At 38.4% G+C, this 17,272-nt stretch overlaps 1 protein-coding gene across 1 annotated transcript in view; it reads left to right on the top strand.

Moving 5' to 3' along the window:
- The window catches only part of LRRIQ1 (leucine rich repeats and IQ motif containing 1), a 139,594-nt gene that overhangs the window by 10,141 nt on the left and 112,181 nt on the right, over positions 1-17,272 (top strand). The window contains exons 9-13 of the mRNA XM_054399999.1: positions 172-322; positions 7,305-7,498; positions 8,278-8,405; positions 16,231-16,304; positions 16,535-16,628. Coding sequence (XP_054255974.1) covers positions 172-322; positions 7,305-7,498; positions 8,278-8,405; positions 16,231-16,304; positions 16,535-16,628 — 641 coding nt within the window. The remainder of the gene's footprint in view (positions 1-171; positions 323-7,304; positions 7,499-8,277; positions 8,406-16,230; positions 16,305-16,534; positions 16,629-17,272) is intronic.

The following is a 17,272-nucleotide window of genomic DNA, read 5'->3' as shown; positions in this document are numbered from 1 at the left end:
AAAGGCATCTTCTATGACTCATCAATTAATTTTTCTACTGGAAAGAAATAGAGATACCCTTACTCCTAGCTGGAAGTTTAGGAGTAGAACAAGCAATTATTGCAATCTACCATATTTTCACACTTAATTCTGCTATTTCACTTCAGATGCTATTTAATATTCTCATTGCAGGAAAACAACATTCAGATAATTGACTGTGACCATCTAGAAAATCTCTGTGTTCTGATTCTGAATAAAAATCATCTTACATCAGTTTGTGGCTTAGATGACTGCATAAATCTGCAAAATCTTGAACTTTCCTACAACAGAATCACTCAAATTGGTAAGAAAATTAATGAAAAATTGATCCAATTTGTTCACCACTATTTGAGCTGTTTATATTCAGAACTATACCTTGGATTAAGTGCCAGCCAGCTGCTAACCTCAGGAGACTTAGAACAGACCTGCATTCTTAAAATCACATAGAATATGTGAGTACTCTGAGTTCAGTTTGTCCAAAGAAACAATTAATACAAAGCTTAGCCTTGCAACTGCAGAGAAGTTCAGTGTGTTCCTGACTGACACAGTAAGTTATGTAGAAATTGTGTTATCTCTCTCTGAGGCTTTGAACCGTGCTAACACTGGACTGAATTTTTTCTTTCTACTAAAATGCTGCTCATTTTGGCTCCAAACTACTGTTTCTGCATTTCCCTCCCACTCTGGCTCATTGCTCCAAAGCTGGAAAAAGTTTATGGTAGAATCATGCAAATCATTTAGGCACAGCAAATGGGCCAACCTCTATTGTATTTATTTATGTTTGTTACGGCCAACAATTGGCAGACAACAGGTACCTTTAGCATGCAGTTAACTACTAAGGATTTGCATGCACCAAGACCACTCAACAGATGCATCAGTACATGAAATCTTTCTGCCAGGTTATAGCTGTTTTCTGTTGGCCAGCCAGGAATTTTTCATATCCTCTACTTGTACTAGCACTCAGACTGTGAAGTGCTTAAGGGGTTATATTGTGACTCAGATTCTGTCAAGCCAAAAATATTGTATTGTAAGCTTTGTGTTGTGTAGATTTAATACAGATTTGATGAGGATCCAGAGCCTTTTCTACTGACAGAAGGTTAGGAAAGTGTAGTGCAGTGAAAATAACCAAGGGCTTTGCTGTCTCTAAGTGGAGAAACCAATTTTTTTAGAGTGATGCATGGAAGGAAGATCATTAATGGTCTCTCAAAATTAACATTAACAGCTGAGAAAAGGTAGTAGTAAATTGCTGGATCATTACTAGAAAGGGAGCTCTCAAGGCTTGAAAGTAACAAATTTCCTTTAAGAAAGCAGCAGAGCAGATAAAACAAAACTGGGTTGAACAGCTCCCCTTATACTCCAGGGACTTAGGTTTTAGTTCATGACATACTGTAAAAGGCCACCAAAATGCTGGTGATTGTAACTTCAGCATTATAGTCTTAACAGAGATGAATCTTCAGGGATTTGTCCATTGAAATAAAGTCTTATGGCCAAATAAAAAATTAATGGTTGTAGTGAAATAATTATTTTTGTATAAATTGAAACATGAAACCTGAGAAGGTGATTTTCTGTTTGTGTTCTTAGCCTGTGCTAAATCTGAAAGTGTTACTTGGAAAGATTGTAGAGCTGGGAATGGAAAAGAGATAAGGAGACATGGATCTGGCTTTCATTTTTTTTTTTTTTTTTTAGTGATTTAGACTCTTAATTTTCTATATAGTATGTGGAGATACTTTTATTTTCCTGATAGACAGGAGGAAAATAATATGAACCAATTATTAAGCTGATAGATGAAACACATTCACATAAAACATTTATATAATGAAATGGTTTGCACTGTTAAAAACCAGTTTGAAACATGTGACAATAGGATTCCATGATAAATCACAAAGATAAAGTAAACAGGAAATAGGAAAGCTTGGGGTTTGGGTTTTTTTTTTTTTTAATTCTGTAGATTTAGAGGGTTTAATACTGGTATTTGTGAATTTTTTTTGCTCACATGTGAAAATTTGGAATATCAGTATTTGTAAACAAGTGTTTATAATGCCTGAGAATAAAGGTGCCAGAATGTTGATGTTGACTGTAAAATCATATCAGTGCCCTAATGAGAAACAATAAAATAAACTGCCTGAAGAAGGCCATATAATTAGCATTAATGTGGCCAATAGTGATGGTGAAGTTTGTTATTCAGATTCCTCTCATTTGATAAAAATATCTGCAAGAGTACTGTAAGAGTGACATGCTGTTACTGGATGAGATTTAAGAGTATGGCAACTATATGGACTGCTCTAGCTTTGTACAGGCCAAGTGGAGTGAAATCCTCTTGTCCTCTTGTACTTCTGGGTCTCTTTAGCTTGGAGAAGAGGAGACTGAGGGGTGACTTCATTCATGTTCATAAAGATGTGAAGGGTGAGTGTCGGGATGATGGAGCCAGGCTCTGCTCAGTGATGTCCAATGATGGGACAAGGGGCAACAGGTGCAAAGTGGAGCATAGGAAGTTCCGTGTGAACATAAGGAAAAACTTCTTCACTGTGAGGGTGACAGAGCCCTGGAACAGGCTGCCCAGAGAGGTTGCAGAGTCTCCTTCTCTGGAGACTTTCAAAACCCTCCTGGATGCATCCTGTATGACCTGCCTTAGCAGGTCCTAGATCCTTAGATCTTGCTCTCTCAGGAGGGTTACACTGGATGATCTTTCAAGGTCCCTTCCAACCCCCAACATTCTGTTATTCTGTGATTCTCAGTTGCTGAGATTCACTGAGTGAATTTGAGTGAGTAAAAAATCTGGAATCTGTCTTTCTCCTCTCAGAATTGCTCTGAGGATATCTCATTAAAACAGACACGGAATACAGGATTTGTTTGTTGTAAGTAGTCTCATAGGACAAAAATATGTGTAGAGGTTTTAAGATGCTGATGTATTCCTCCCATCTGTAAATCTTGCAGGATGTCCCATAGCAATTTTGGAAGCTGCAGTACTGTGCAATGATCTGTTCACACAGAATCAGAGAATGCTAGGGGTTGGAAGGGACCTCAAAAGATCATCCAGTCCAACCCCCCTGCCAGAGCAGGATCACCTAGAGTAGGTCAGGCAGGAATGCATCTAGGAGGGTTTTGAATGGCTCCAGAGAAGGAGACTCCACAACTGCTCCGGGCAGCCTGTGCCAGTGCTCTGTCACCCTCATGGTGAAAAAGTTTTTTCCTTATGTTCATGTGGAACCTCCTCTGCTCCAGCCTGCACCCATTGCCCCTTGTCCTGTCACTGAACATCACTGAGCAGAGCCTGACTCCATCTACCTGGCACTCACCCTTCATATCTTTATAAACATTAATGAGGTCAGCCCTCAGTCTCCTCTTCAAGTTAACGAGACCCAGCCCCCTCAGCCTTCCTTAGAAGGGAGATGTTCCACTCCTTTCATCACAGAATCACAGAATTGTCAGGGTTGGAAGGGACCTCAAGGATCATGTAGTTCCAACCCCCCTGCCATGGGCAGGGACACTTTCCACTAGTTCAATTTGCCCAGAGCCCCATCCAGCCTGGCTTTAAACACTTCCATCTCTATGGCTCTGTGCTGGACTCTTTCAAGCAGTTCATTCAGCTTTAAGAAAGGCTTTTTCCTAGGCAGTAAGGCTTATTTATTTTTATAATACTTCCATTTTAGTAAGTTAATGTAGGAACTTTTAAGCTTATTATGATTTTTTGATGAATTTTTTTCTTCTCTTGTTGAAATATAACATCAATAGGGGAAAAACTAGAGTTGCCAGAAACCCCTTAAAAATAACACTAAAAACATGAAAAATGTGTCTTAATTGTGCTTTTCCCCCTAAGAATGCATGATCACAAAGTAAGTAATTGGATCAGTAATACACTGGAGTTCAGTGCATATGTTTGTATTTGGAGGATGAATGCTTTGGTTCAAATTTTTCTTACACAAAATGCATCATTTTGACTTGAATTGTAGAACATTCTTTTGTAGGGTGGCTGTTGCTGTTGTGTGTTGGCTAAAATCCTGGCAGTGCTAAGAATAGCAGTGCATAACTGTGGACAGTTGAAAATGCTTCTTTGAACCTACTCATTTTAAGAAAGCATATGCAGGGTTGTTTTTGTTTTTTAATTGGATACCTTTCCATTTTGGAGGAGTTTTTTAATCTTTTTGTCTTTTTTTTTTTATGTTCACTGTCAGCTTTCACACCTGTCTTATTGCTCTTTGTCACACAGAGAAGTTGCTGCAGAGCTGATGAGGAAGGGCTGAGAGACCTGGGGCTTTTTAATCCGGAGAAGAGAAGACTGAGAGGGGATTTAATAAATATTTATAAATATCTGAGGGCTGGGTGTCAGGAAGGAAGGGACATCTTCTGCTCACTTGTGCCCTGGGACAGGACAAAGGGCAATGGATGTAAACTACAGCACAGAAAGTTCCACCTAAACATGAGGAAGAACTTCTTTCCTGTAAGGGTCTCAGAGCACTGGAACAGGCTCTCCAGAGAGGTTGTGGAGTCTCCTTCTCTGGAGACTTTCCAGTCCCACCTCGCTGCGTTCCTGTGTGTCCTGTGCTAGATTCTATGGTCCTGCTCTGGCAGGGGGCTTGGACTCGATGATCTTCAAAGGTCCCTTCCGACCTCTAACATCCTGTGATACTGTAGTAGCTAAGACATCTAACAGAGAGCTGATAGCCAACAGCCTCCAAATACACTTTGCAGATTGCTAAGAGCTACTTCCATAAATATTCTCCACAAGTCTGCCTTTCAACAGAAGGCATTTTCCCATATACTGCTGTAGCTGTTGCTGGTGACACTATATATGAAACAGACAATATCTGGAAATGTGCAGAAGACTTTTATGCTTATTTTTAATTTTGCATGTGTGCAGAAGAAGCATCAAAATACCAGTTGTTTGTATTACATTATTCTCTCAGCGTCTATGTTTCTGTTGGACTGCATTTAATAGTTCCAGAATAGATTGTGATCCCATCGTGTGCAGTTTGGCATGTCTGTTCTGAATGACATTCGCTCTCATTAAGGCAGATGGAAAGGAGATGTAAAAAGCTGCTTTGTGCAGCACACAGGACAGGACATTTCCAGATCCTGTGTTATCACAGGATGTTAGGGGTTGGAAGGGACCTCTGGAGATCATCGAGTCCAACATCCCTTCCAGAGCAGGACCATAGAATCCAGCACAGGTCACACAGGAACACATCCAGATGGGGTTGGAATGCCTCCAGAGAAGGAGACTCCACAACCTCTCTGGGGAGCCTGTTCCAGTGGTCTGGGACCCTTACAGTCAAGAAGTTCTTCATGTTAAGGTGGAACTTCCTGTGCTGCAGTTTACATCCATTGCCCCTTGTCCTATCATAGGGCACAAGTGAGTAGAGGCTGCCCTTCCCCTCTTGACTCCTGGCTCTCAGATATTTATAGACATTGATTAAATCCCCTCTCAGTTTTCTCCTCTCCAGACTAACCAGCCCCAGGGCTCTCAGCCTTTCCTCATAAGGCAGTGCTCCAGTCCCTTGATCATCCTTGTAGCCCTCTGTTGGACTCTCTCAAGTGGAACCCTGTCCCTCTAACTCCCTACTCCTTGCCTTTTCTTACTCTGTGTGTGCAGTCATTCCTCTCTGTCCATCTCCGCAGTAATGCAGTGCTTTTTAAGTTTCCAGTACTGCTATGCTGATAAGTTAAAAGTGTTGATTTAAGGGACCGCTCATGTGAGGGGAGGTGCTGGAAGCTGTTAGTTGAAACGAATTTGTCTTGAGACCACTAGATGGTGCTGGTTCCTTTTCGATGTCTACCTAAGCATGAAAGGAAATTGAGACCTGGATCTTCCAGTCAGGATAGTATGTCATGGACATGGTTGAAATTCTTTCAGAATAATGAAATGTTTGTATGTTTATTTCCAAAAGCACAGTTTGGAAGTTACAGTGTGGGACATTTGGGACATTTGGTTTAGATTTAGGATATCTCTTTAAGATCAGGTGATTGTGTTATGCACTAGGTGCTTTCTATATCTAAATTGCTATATTTGATTGGAGTTTTTAAAATGTGCTGCTATTGGCATTTGATTTTTTTTTTTTTTTGCTTCTCTTTTATCCTTATCATTCATTTTCTTTTTCTTAAATTCCTCTTCTGTATTCTCAATCTATGGTGCAAACTGGTCTTTGGTCTCATAATCCAGTTTATTCTTAGAGAACAATCACAAAGACATTAACATCTGTAAAGCTCACACAGCTTCCTTTTGGGAACTTGGGAAGTTTTGGGTGAAATAAAGATGAGAAAAAGTATTACCTCAAATAACCCTACAAAGAATACATAAAAGAAAAGTAAATTAGGGACAAGCTTTAGTGTTGACCCTTCAGTGCTGGGTTGAGGGTTAGACTAGATGATCTTTGAGGTTTTTTCCAGCCAGATACATTCTGTGATTCAGCAATGCCTTGTTTTAGATATATTTTGGAAAGGAAGTTTGTCCTATCAAAGGTGTTTCAGTACAAATATACAGAACAACTGTTTGGACTCATCAGTGCTACTGGAGAACATCTAATATCTGCAAGACTATGGAGAAACAGTGTGATTTTTGGTGTTCTAGGAGTGTGATTGGGAAAAAAAATCTGTGAAAGAAACAGACATTGACAAGAAGCTTTTCCTTTGCATCTTTGTGGGGTAGAGATTATGCACACTCTTGCTCTTTAGTTGACAGGAGTAAGTTTGTTGAGTGTGGAGTGGCTATAGAAGTGCAGTTTTAAATACTTAAAGGCACTAAACTTTCTTTCTAAATGGCTTCATTAAAAATATTTTATTCCACAATTCCTCAACCAAGATGCACTTAAATAATAGAGGTGGTGCTGGCCTAAGTTTTACCACAATTTGTTCTCATTTTGCTAATACCTTAGAAAGAAGCCTCTTAAAAATGAAATAATGAAAATTGCATTTTCACCATAAGTACTATTTCTGAGGGGTAATTTTCAGAAGGCTGTTGACATTTCACAGAGCCCATAGATTTTGAGTAGGGGTTATATAAATGCTTTAGGCATAGTAAGTATAATTTATCTCTGAAAGAAAGTTCTGTTCCAACAGAAGCTTTAAAGGGGTTATGAATGGCTAAACAGAATCAGAAATCTGTGAACTGTACACATTGTGTATTTTGTAGGGTTAAAATACAGCAGTTATTTATAAACCTTATGCAGGACTAATATTAATTGTTACTGTAGGTAATAAAATTATATTGCAAGTTCCAAGTTTTCATAGTACTTGAAAACCAGCAGTTTTTTATTCCATGATGGCACAATTCAGCTAAAACCTTTAATTTTCAGGTGGTCTGGAAGCATTGAAAAATCTTCAGCAATTAATTTTGGACCATAATCAGTTAATCAGCACAAAAGGTCTTTGTGAGGCACCTACTCTCATTCACCTGGACTGCTCTTTTAATCTTCTCACCCAAGTTGAAGGCATTGAGAACTGTGGCCTACTTCAGATTCTGAAGTTGCAAGGCAATAACCTGCAGGAGGTAAAAGCTGGGGCTGTTCTGCAGGCATCTTTTTTGATGTTGTTTACCTATTATTGTCAGAATGCTGATCATCTGCTCTTTTATTGCTGTGGGTTGTTTCATGCTCTTAGGTAGCCTAATCTTTTTTCTTCCCCTGTTAGAGGGAGGTTTCCCCATAGATACAAACAGCTGGCAGGGAAGCATTTTCTTGCTCCTAAAGTCCTTGAAAAATTGGCCCCTCAGGAATATATTTCCCTCTTCTGTTTATCCAGTCTTCCATTTGTATTATATCACGCTGATTCTTTGTTACAAATCTAACAAAATATTATCATTACAGATGAGTAATATTTCAGGCTGATTTGATGTGTGCTGAGCCTCCAAAAGCTAATGTTTGTGCTGCAGCATTTAAAGTAGAAAAGTAGGAAAGGTAGTTTGCTAACAACACGTCATCATGCTTGCTGACAATGATTCTTTCATGAATCCAAGAGTGGAAAACCAAATAAAGTATGCATGAATAAAGTAGTAAGACTGTGGCTCATGGGGCTTTGACTTCTTTTCTTTCTTTTTATTTTTTTTAATTGATATGGAATAATCAGATTAGGTAGAGGACATTAAAAAATGCCACCTGATAGGCAGAAATTTTGTGTGACAACTGTTATCTACAGAAGAAGGAAATGCGACATTTATCCAAAATGGGTTTTGTTTGTATTTAGTAATAATTTATGAAGTGTCTGGCAAGTATTCCATTATTGTTTCCCTAATTTATATTCATTTTAAATAACCATCTCTTTTCTGTTTAGCTTCCAAGACTGGAAAATCATGTTCTCCTAAGAGAACTCTATTTGGATGACAATAGCATTTCTGCTGTCGGAATGCTTTCTTTGTATTGGTTGCCTCTATTGCAGATTCTTTTGCTATCTCAAAACAGGTAAGCAAGAAACATTCTTCTTTGTAGAAAACTGGTAAAGAAGAATTTAATAACACAGCATTTGTCTGAACAGTGTAATTCTCAGTATGGTTAAAACATCACTGTCTTTTCCAGATATTCTTTGGGAGCATGTGGTTGACAAGTAATGTCATTGGCTACCTTTTAGCTGAGAAAATTTGAAACAGCATTAACTAGGAAAAGTAATTTTTTTCTGTTAGAAGTTATGTGAACATAATTTTTTAAGCATTGTGGCATTATTAAAACCATGGGGGTTTTTTTCTTTTTCCTTTTTTTTTGTTTGTGTCTGTAGCAATTGTTGCTAGAGTATGTCTGTCAAACTTCATATTTCACAGCTAGCTTATTCAAAACAGACTTTGAGGGCTATGTTCAGTGCAACTGGTAGAGTTAAAAAGGAGAAATAAGTATTCTTTTTCATTTTATGTACATGTGTCAGTTTCTTCCAAACAAAGCAGATTTGCTTTAGTTTATCATTCTTATGGTTCAGTTTGAAAATGATCAAGACACTCCAGTACTCTGTAATTTAGCTTTCTGTTCATTTTCTAAGCTAATCTGTACAGCTGTAAGGTTAGAATGAACACATATTCAGGAGTTAATTGATTTATTTCCTCACCCTCTTTTCCTCAGTTTAAATTTTGGTAAAAAAAAAATACAGTTTACAATGTGAGAGTAGCAAAATTAATTTTAAATTGGTGTAAATTATTTTTCTATACTGTCACCTTTTGATTCACCTCAGCTAAACAGAATATACTCTGTTCTATACTGCACAAGATTCATCTTTGCTAAACAAATAGAATATACTCTTCTACCCACAATATATAGAATACACACTTTAAACCAATCACTCTATTTTCCTGTTTGAGTATGCTTCATCTGTTATTTTTCTAGGCATTTTCTTTGAGATTTATCATACCCTACAAGTGCTTACTCATCTTCATTTACAGGCTCATAGATAGGTGTACACATTTAAACAGACAAATCCCATCCTATGGGACATTTAGTTCAATGAAGTCTATTGTAGCAGGGAACCTGGGGGAGAAAAAAAAAAAATCTGTAATACTTACTCTTGTTCTTGCAAGGAATGTCCTTCATGGAAAATTAATATTATTTGTGTGTATGCAACCTATATTTTACATAATTTTTCATATTGTTTTCATGTAATCTTTAATGAAGTCATATGGATATAAACTCTTGGATGTAAATATAACAGCTCTGTTTACAGAATCTAATCTTCAAGGTACTGGGCTTTTGGTTTTGTTTTTTTTTTTTTCCTTTTTGTTCTTTTATTAATTCTTCTGGAATTTGGAGAAAGTGTTTCCTGCCTGTGATTAACAAGAGCCTTATTTGTTAAGTGTTAGATTCTGAATCACACATGTTGATTTAATTCACGTTCTTCACTTTGTTATTTTTCTCTTGTCCTGTTCAGCTTTTGGTGGAATATGCTGTAATGTGGCTATGTCTTCTTCCTCCAGTTTCTTTTATTTTGGTTTTTTTTGTGTTTTTTTTTTTTTTCCTGCAGCTATGCTGTGTGTAGTAAAAGGTTTGCAAAACTGCTTGAAGACCTCATGTGCTTGCTAGGGATAGAGCAAGCTGAGGACCACTGTCTCAGGTGTAGCTTGAATGCAGCCTCTGGATCTACGTTGTGCTGGACTGGCCGTGTGGATGTACCTTAGGTCACTTGCCTGTCCCATGGTTTTACAGTCTTTAATGTCCATTATAGTGTTTATTATACTTTTCCAGTGACCAGGCTGAGATGCAGTGTTTGGTCCAGCATTGGCTGGACTGGGAGAAAGCACTTCTCCTTCCATCATCAAATTGGACGTGCTGAAAATAATCACGCACCTCCTCCCCAGACAGTTCCCTTTCTTTCCTTGACATACCTATAGCTTATCTCAAATATTTGTGACAAACAGGACAAGATAGCCTGAAATGCATATTAAAAGCCTCAAAATTCCTGGCATTTCAGTAGCCTGCCCTGTTACACTCACTTATAAGCAGCTCCATATGTGTGTGCTATACAGCGTAAGTAACTCGATGTTCTGTGGAAACAGTGAATGTAATGGAGTAAGCTGTTGAAAGAAAAGCTGTTTCTTTACTTTTATCCCACAATTTTCTACATTTTTTTCAAGTGTGCACTGAGTGCCATTTCCTTTTTACTGATTGCAGGAAGCCCATATAATGGTAATGCTGTGAATCTGTATTCTTTCTAAAAGTTACCTGCTGTAAAAAATAAAAAAAAGAAAAAAAATATATAAAACAATAAATTCTCACACTAATTTGCGGGGCTTTTTTTATTCCTGAGATGTTTTGTCTGCATCATAAACCAGAAATTGCCAAAGATAAAACTCCAGAAAATGAATTGTTTTAAACCTGTACTCTAGCAGCAAGGAATTAAAATGTAATAGGTCATGATTAACTCCTTCAAATACAAAAATGGCAGTGGTTTCACCACTGTTTTTATCAAGTGTTTTATTGTGGCTTTCACATACAAAGCATGTACCTGGTCAATGTGCTGTTGACCAAAGCCAGTGATGAATATCTTCTCAACTTGGTTACTGCAGATTTAAGACTATGAAAAATCTGTGCTCTGTTGTATAGCAGCTGGAGAAAACAACTCTTATGCAACGTTTAGAAAGGCACATTTGAGTTTTGTTTCATGTTGTGGGTGAAGATTTCACTGGAGGAGGAAAAACACCTTGTTCCTGGGACTAAAATTATTACATGGTTAATACATGTTAAGAATTCCTGTGGAAGTTATATTTACATGTCATCCCACCTAATTATGTAGCTTACTTGTTAATGTCTTCTTCAGTTAAACATTACATTTATCTGATGTTCAGTAGCCAATATTTTTTTCTTTTTTTTTTCCCTTTTTTGTTTGGGACTTCAAAATACATTAATCTGCTAAATACATAAATCTACTCCTTTTAAAATTTTTCCTTAAATCCAGCAATTATATAGCAAAGTTATTTTTTTACTATTTCTTGGTTTTCATTAAGAAAACCTTAGTGTGATAGATAAAAATTCCTTTTTTTCTTTCCTTTTCTCTTTTCCTTTTCTCTTTTCCTTTTCTCTTTTCCTTTTCTCTTTTCCTTTTCTCTTTTCCTTTTCTCTTTTCCTTTTCTCTTTTCCTTTTCTCTTTTCCTTTTCTCTTTTCCTTTTCTCTTTTCCTTTTCTTCTTTTCCTTTTCTCTTTTTCCTTTTCTTTTCTTTTCCTTTTCTTTCTTTTCCTTTTCTCTTTTCCTTTTCTCTTTTCCTTTTCTCTTTTCCTTTTCTCTTTTCTTTTCCTTTTCTTTTCTTTTCCTTTTCTCTTTTCCTTTTCCTTTTCCATTTTCCTTTTCCTTTTCCATTTTCCTTTTCCCTTATCCTTTTCCCTTTTCCCTTTTTCCTTTTCCTTTTTTTATTTTTCTTTTCTCTTTTCCTTTTCCCTTATCCGTTTCTCTTTTCCTTTCCTTCTCTTTTCTTTTCCTTTATTCCTTTTCTTTTTTCCTTTCTTTCCCTTTCCCTTTTCCTTTCCTTTTCCCTTTCCCTTTCCCTTTCCCTTTCCCTTTCCCTTTCCCTTTCCCTTTCCCTTTCCCTTTCCCTTTCCCTTTCCCTTTCCCTTTCCCTTTCCCTTTCCCTTTCCCAGAAACTGCTTTGACCACAGTCAAATTCTTTGTGAACTTGTTGCTCCTCTGTTTTTACAACTAGATACATACTGTTCCTGAAAGGCTTATTAGCATCTCTTTTTCTCCCTTATTTAATATATGTGGTATCCCTGTTTTTAACCTAGTTTCTCAGATGTAAAAGTTGAGCTTCCTGTCATTTCAAGCCATCATATTTTGACCATTTGACTGCTTTTCTAGAGCTGTCATAATAAATCCATCATTGAATGTTGAAATAAGTTAGTCATGAAAAGCTAGACTCATATATAATGGTTTTCCCCATCCCATCTTTACCAGTCTGGATCTTTTTTGATCACTTTCAGTAACTCTTTGCTGGTGAAAAGTTTATCTTCTAAGTATGTGGCACCATAATGCCTCCTCGAGTATTCATGAGATAAGTGGCTGACAGGATTTCCTTCACTGTACTTGGTTACTGCTTATAAATATGGTCAATACTGCAAACAAAAATAAAAAATTAAGAAGAAATATGTGCTTCATTGAAAGATCTACATTAATATGAATTTTAATTCTTTTGCCTTCCTCCCTGCTAGCCTTTTGTTGACATCAGTGTTAATTTTTCAGGGGGAAAGCAAATGTGCAGCAGGATTTGGACCGTCCTGAGCAGTAATTGCTATTTGTGTTCAGAAAAGCAATCTTTATTTTCTCTGATGCGTATCTGCAACTCTTTTACTATTTTAAATCTTGTTTTCTGACATAATTTCTGTGGCTATTTATGTCCTGTCCTGCTCCAGCCTTAAATGGGAGCAGAAAGAGGAAGCTATAGCTTGCTTTTTTGTGAATGTCTCTTACTTTTGTGTCTTCTTTGTAATTTATATCTCTCTTATGCCCAGGGCTAATGTGACAAGGTCAAGTAGTATTAAGTTTTCAGTAATGTCCTTTGTCTTTCTGGTTTGAATTTTCTTAGGGGAAAAAATTAGCAAAGAATGTCAGTAAAGGGAAAGCTATAGAATGACAGGGAAACGTTTTAACTCTCATGATGCCAACAGCAGGCAGGCACTCTCCAATAGACAGTGTGTAACTTACCCCAGCATATACTGATAAAGATCCAGAAAACTCTCTCACTATAAAATAAATAATTCTGCATTGCCTTTCACCCCTGTGCAAAGTGTGAGGCTTCCTTGCCTGAATATTTGTGGATATGTGAATCTATAATCTCAATCCTAGATTTCAGTTTTTGCAGCCATACTCTTAGCCACAAATATCTATGATGGTATTTGTAAAAATAATCACAGAATCACAGAATATTAGGAGTTGGAAGGTACCTCAAGAGATCATCCACTCCAACCCTGCTGCCAAAGCAGGATCAGCTGGAGTAGGTCACACAGGAACATGTCTAGGCAGGGTTTGGAACATCTCCAGAGAAGGAGACTCCACAGCCTCTCCGGGCAGCCTGTTCCATTGCTCTGTCAGTCACACAGTAAAGAACTTTTTTCCTCATGTTGAGGTGGAACTTCCTGCATTCCAGTTTGTGTCCATTGCCCCTCATCCTATCATGAGGCACCACTGAAAAGAGACTGTCACCTTCTTCTTGACAGCTACCCTTCAGATATTTGTAAACATTGATCAGATCTCCTCTCAAACTTCTCTAAACTAAACAGCCCCAGGTCTCTCAGACTTTCCTCATCAGACAGATGTTCCAGTCCCTTTATCATCATTGTAGCCCTGTTGGACTCTCTCTACTATATCACTGCACATCTTGACCTGGAGAACCCAGAATTGGACCCAGGACTTCAGATATGTTTTCATCAGGGCAGAGTAGAGGGGAAGGATAACCTCCCTCAGCCTGCTGGCCACACTCTTCTTAATGCATCCCAAGATACCATTGACCTTCTTGGCCACAAGGGCACATTGCTGCCCCATGGATAACTTCTTGTCCTTTGGGACTCCAAATTCCTTCTCCATGGAGCTGCCTTCCAGCACTTCAACCCCTAGTCTGTACCAGTGCATGGTGTTGCTCCTCCCCTGTTGCAGGACTCTGCACTTATCCTTGTTGAACCTCATTAAGTTGCCCTTTGCCCAGCTCTCCAGCCTGCCCAGATCTTGCTGAATGGCTGCACAGCCTTCTGGTGTATCAACCAGTCCTCCCAGTTTGGTATCATCAGCAAACTTGCTGAGGGTGTACTCTGTGCCTTCATCCAGGATGTTGATGAAGATGTTGAATAAGACTGGACCTAGCACTGACCATTGGGGAACACCACTAGTTACATGTCTCCAATCAGACTCTGCACCTTTGATCACAACAGAATCACAGAATTATTGAGACTAGAATAGACTTCTAAGATCATCAAGCCCAGCCTATGACCTAACACCACCACATCGACCAGACCATGGCACTAAGTACCACATCCAGTATTGCCTTAAGCACCTCCAGGGACAGCAACTCTGCCACCTTCCTGGGCAGTCCATTCCAGTGCTTCCTAACATCCAACCTAAACTTCCCCTGGTGCAGCTTCAGGCCATGCCCTCTCATCTTCTCACAAGTTGCCTGGCAGAAGAGCCTGACCCCCACCTTACTATAGCTTCCTTTCAGGTACTTGTAGAGTGTGATAAGGTCCCCCCTGAGCCTCCTCTTCTCCAGGCTGAACACCCCCACCTCCCTCAGCCTCTCCTCATCAGCCTTTCCCTCCAGTCCTTCCCCAGTCTTCTTTGTAGGTGGTTTGTTTTTTTTTTTTTTTTACCTTGATTGTATTTCTTCTCCCCTCTTTCATATTTAATATAAACCAAAATGAATTTGTTAATATGAAGGGCAATAATTTGGAATCAGCATGGCAGCTAACTAAACTCTTCAACACTCATTGTTAGTTGCACCAATGCAAGTTTGTAAATAAAGAGACTTGAATAAGAGTGGACACTAATGTTTTAATGGTTGTGATAATTGCACTTCTTACAGTCTAAAATCCTTTGTACAGATGAATATCAGCTCAGTTTCCTTATATTTACTCTTCAAACTACACAGGAATTTTGTCATGGCTTTGCTACTGCTTGCTGCTTTATTGCACAAGAAATGCTCTCATATTCAAGAAGAGCAATTCCTTAAGTGTCACAACTGGAATACTGTGTCCAGTTTTGAGCTCCCCAGTTCAGGAGAGACAGGGATCTGCTGGAGAGAGTCCAATGGAGAGCCAGGCGGATGCTTAGGGGACTTGAGCATCTCCCCTGTGAAGAGAGACTGACAGCCCTGGGGCTGTTTAGTGTGGAGAAGAGAAGGCTGAGAGGGGATCTGATCAATGTCTATCAGTATCTGAGGGCTGGGGGTCAAGTGGAGGAGGCCAGGCTCCTTTTGGTGGTTCACAGTGATAAGACACTGTGATAACAATGGAGACAAACTTGAACTGAGAAGGTTTCAGCTCAACATGAGGAGAAACTTCTTTCCAGTGAGGGTGATGAAGCACTGGAACAGGCTGCCCAGAGAGGCTGTGGAGTCTCCTTCTCTGGAGACTTTCAAACCCCACCTGGATGCATTCCTGTGCAGACTACTCAGGGTGATCCTGCTCTGGCGGGGGGGTTGGACTCAATCTCTTGAGGTCCCTTCCAGCCTCCAATGTATTGTGGTACTGTGATACTGTGACAGTTGTTTGATGCTGTCTTGCAGAAACAGACAAACACTAAAAACATATCACAGAATAGTGCAGCCTTGACCTGTTAAGAAATACAACTATAAGAATGATTATATTAGTTTTAGTGTCTGTGTTGAGTGGAGCAGAGAAACAAACTGAGAAGAAGTTTAAGCAATGAGAAATGAAGAAAGAGGAAAGGCAAATTTTATTTCTTCTCCAGAATCAAGGCCTTCTGTTTGTTTCATTTGAGTTATGGTACCTAATGAAAAGCCAACTGAGTTGAGTGAATCTTACAAGACTTCAAATCCTCAGCACAAATGCAAGAAACAGAACGAAACATCTACCAGATCAAACAAATCATTGAGTAAATATTAAACACTGAGCTACTGAGAAGACTAGGAAATACTTCTAAGTTAACATTTTGGTAATCAGTTCTAGCTCCTTGGATAGCTAAATGAGAATTTTCTTATGTAACTAAGTAAATTGTTGTGGCCATAAAAGATTCTGATACCTTTCTGGTTTATGAACTCTTGTTTTATTTCACTGCAAAAAAAAAAAAAAAGCCTCTTTTCTGTTTTGTTCTTAGTTTAACTGAGCTTGTGCCTTTAAACTCATTGATATCTTTGGAAAAGCTGGATATTGAAAATAACTGCTTGTCAGGTGAGTTGTGTTAAAAACATAAAACCCCAATCCAAACAAGATCTTCTTAGTGAAATTATAAAATTCTTTGGATTTAAGACACATTTATACAGAAAACATAAGTATTTTCCAAACATGGATGTAGTACTTCATGATTTTGGTACATTTTTACCTTCACATATGATTTAATGAGGACTATTAGGGCTCTACATTCAAATCTATATTTCATTTTGTTTCCTCCTACAATACAGACCTTAAAGGTGTCATTACATGGCTAAGTGGCTGTCATAAACTAAAGGAGTTGTCACTCAGAGGAAATCCTCTTCTCCAAGAAAGGAGTTGGAGGTAAGAAAGGAGTTGGAGGTGAGAAAATAAACTCATTTGCTAAATCAAAATAGATGTATCTGCATCTTCCACATCAATCAGAATCAGCCAAAAACTTGGTGTACATACATCAGTTAAATGGTACAAGTGAGGTAAATATCAACACTACCACACACTGTAAGAGAATTATATGAAAATAACAAATAAAATTCAATTCTCTATCCTCATGGGTAGGTAGTGATAGAACAAGAGGGAATGGTGTCAAGCTACAACTGGGTAGGTTTAGACTGGGCATCAGGAAACATTTTTTCAGGGCAAGAGTGTTCAGGCATTGGAATGTGCTACACAGGGAGGTGGTGGAGTCCCCAAGCCTGGATGTGTTTCAAGGTGGTTTGGATGTGGTATTTGGGAATATGGTTTAGGGGTGAACTTTGCAGAGTATGGTTCTGGGTTGGACTTAGTGATCCTGAGGCTCATTTCCAACCTGAGTGTTTCTGTGATTCTGTGTTTAGATAATTTATGTCCACATTTGCTGTATTAGATTGCCTACTGTAACATCAGCAAAGTTTGGGTTACATGTGTTTTGGACTGTGTTGTCTGAAGAGAAAAACCATTTAAAAAGATAGCTGTACTGAATACATTCTTGGTTGCCTTGTTTGTTTTTT

Source organism: Indicator indicator, chromosome 3 (assembly GCF_027791375.1).
Source record: "Indicator indicator isolate 239-I01 chromosome 3, UM_Iind_1.1, whole genome shotgun sequence".
Lineage (NCBI taxonomy): Eukaryota > Metazoa > Chordata > Aves > Piciformes > Indicatoridae > Indicator > Indicator indicator.
This window is presented reverse-complemented; position numbering and strand designations above follow the sequence as displayed.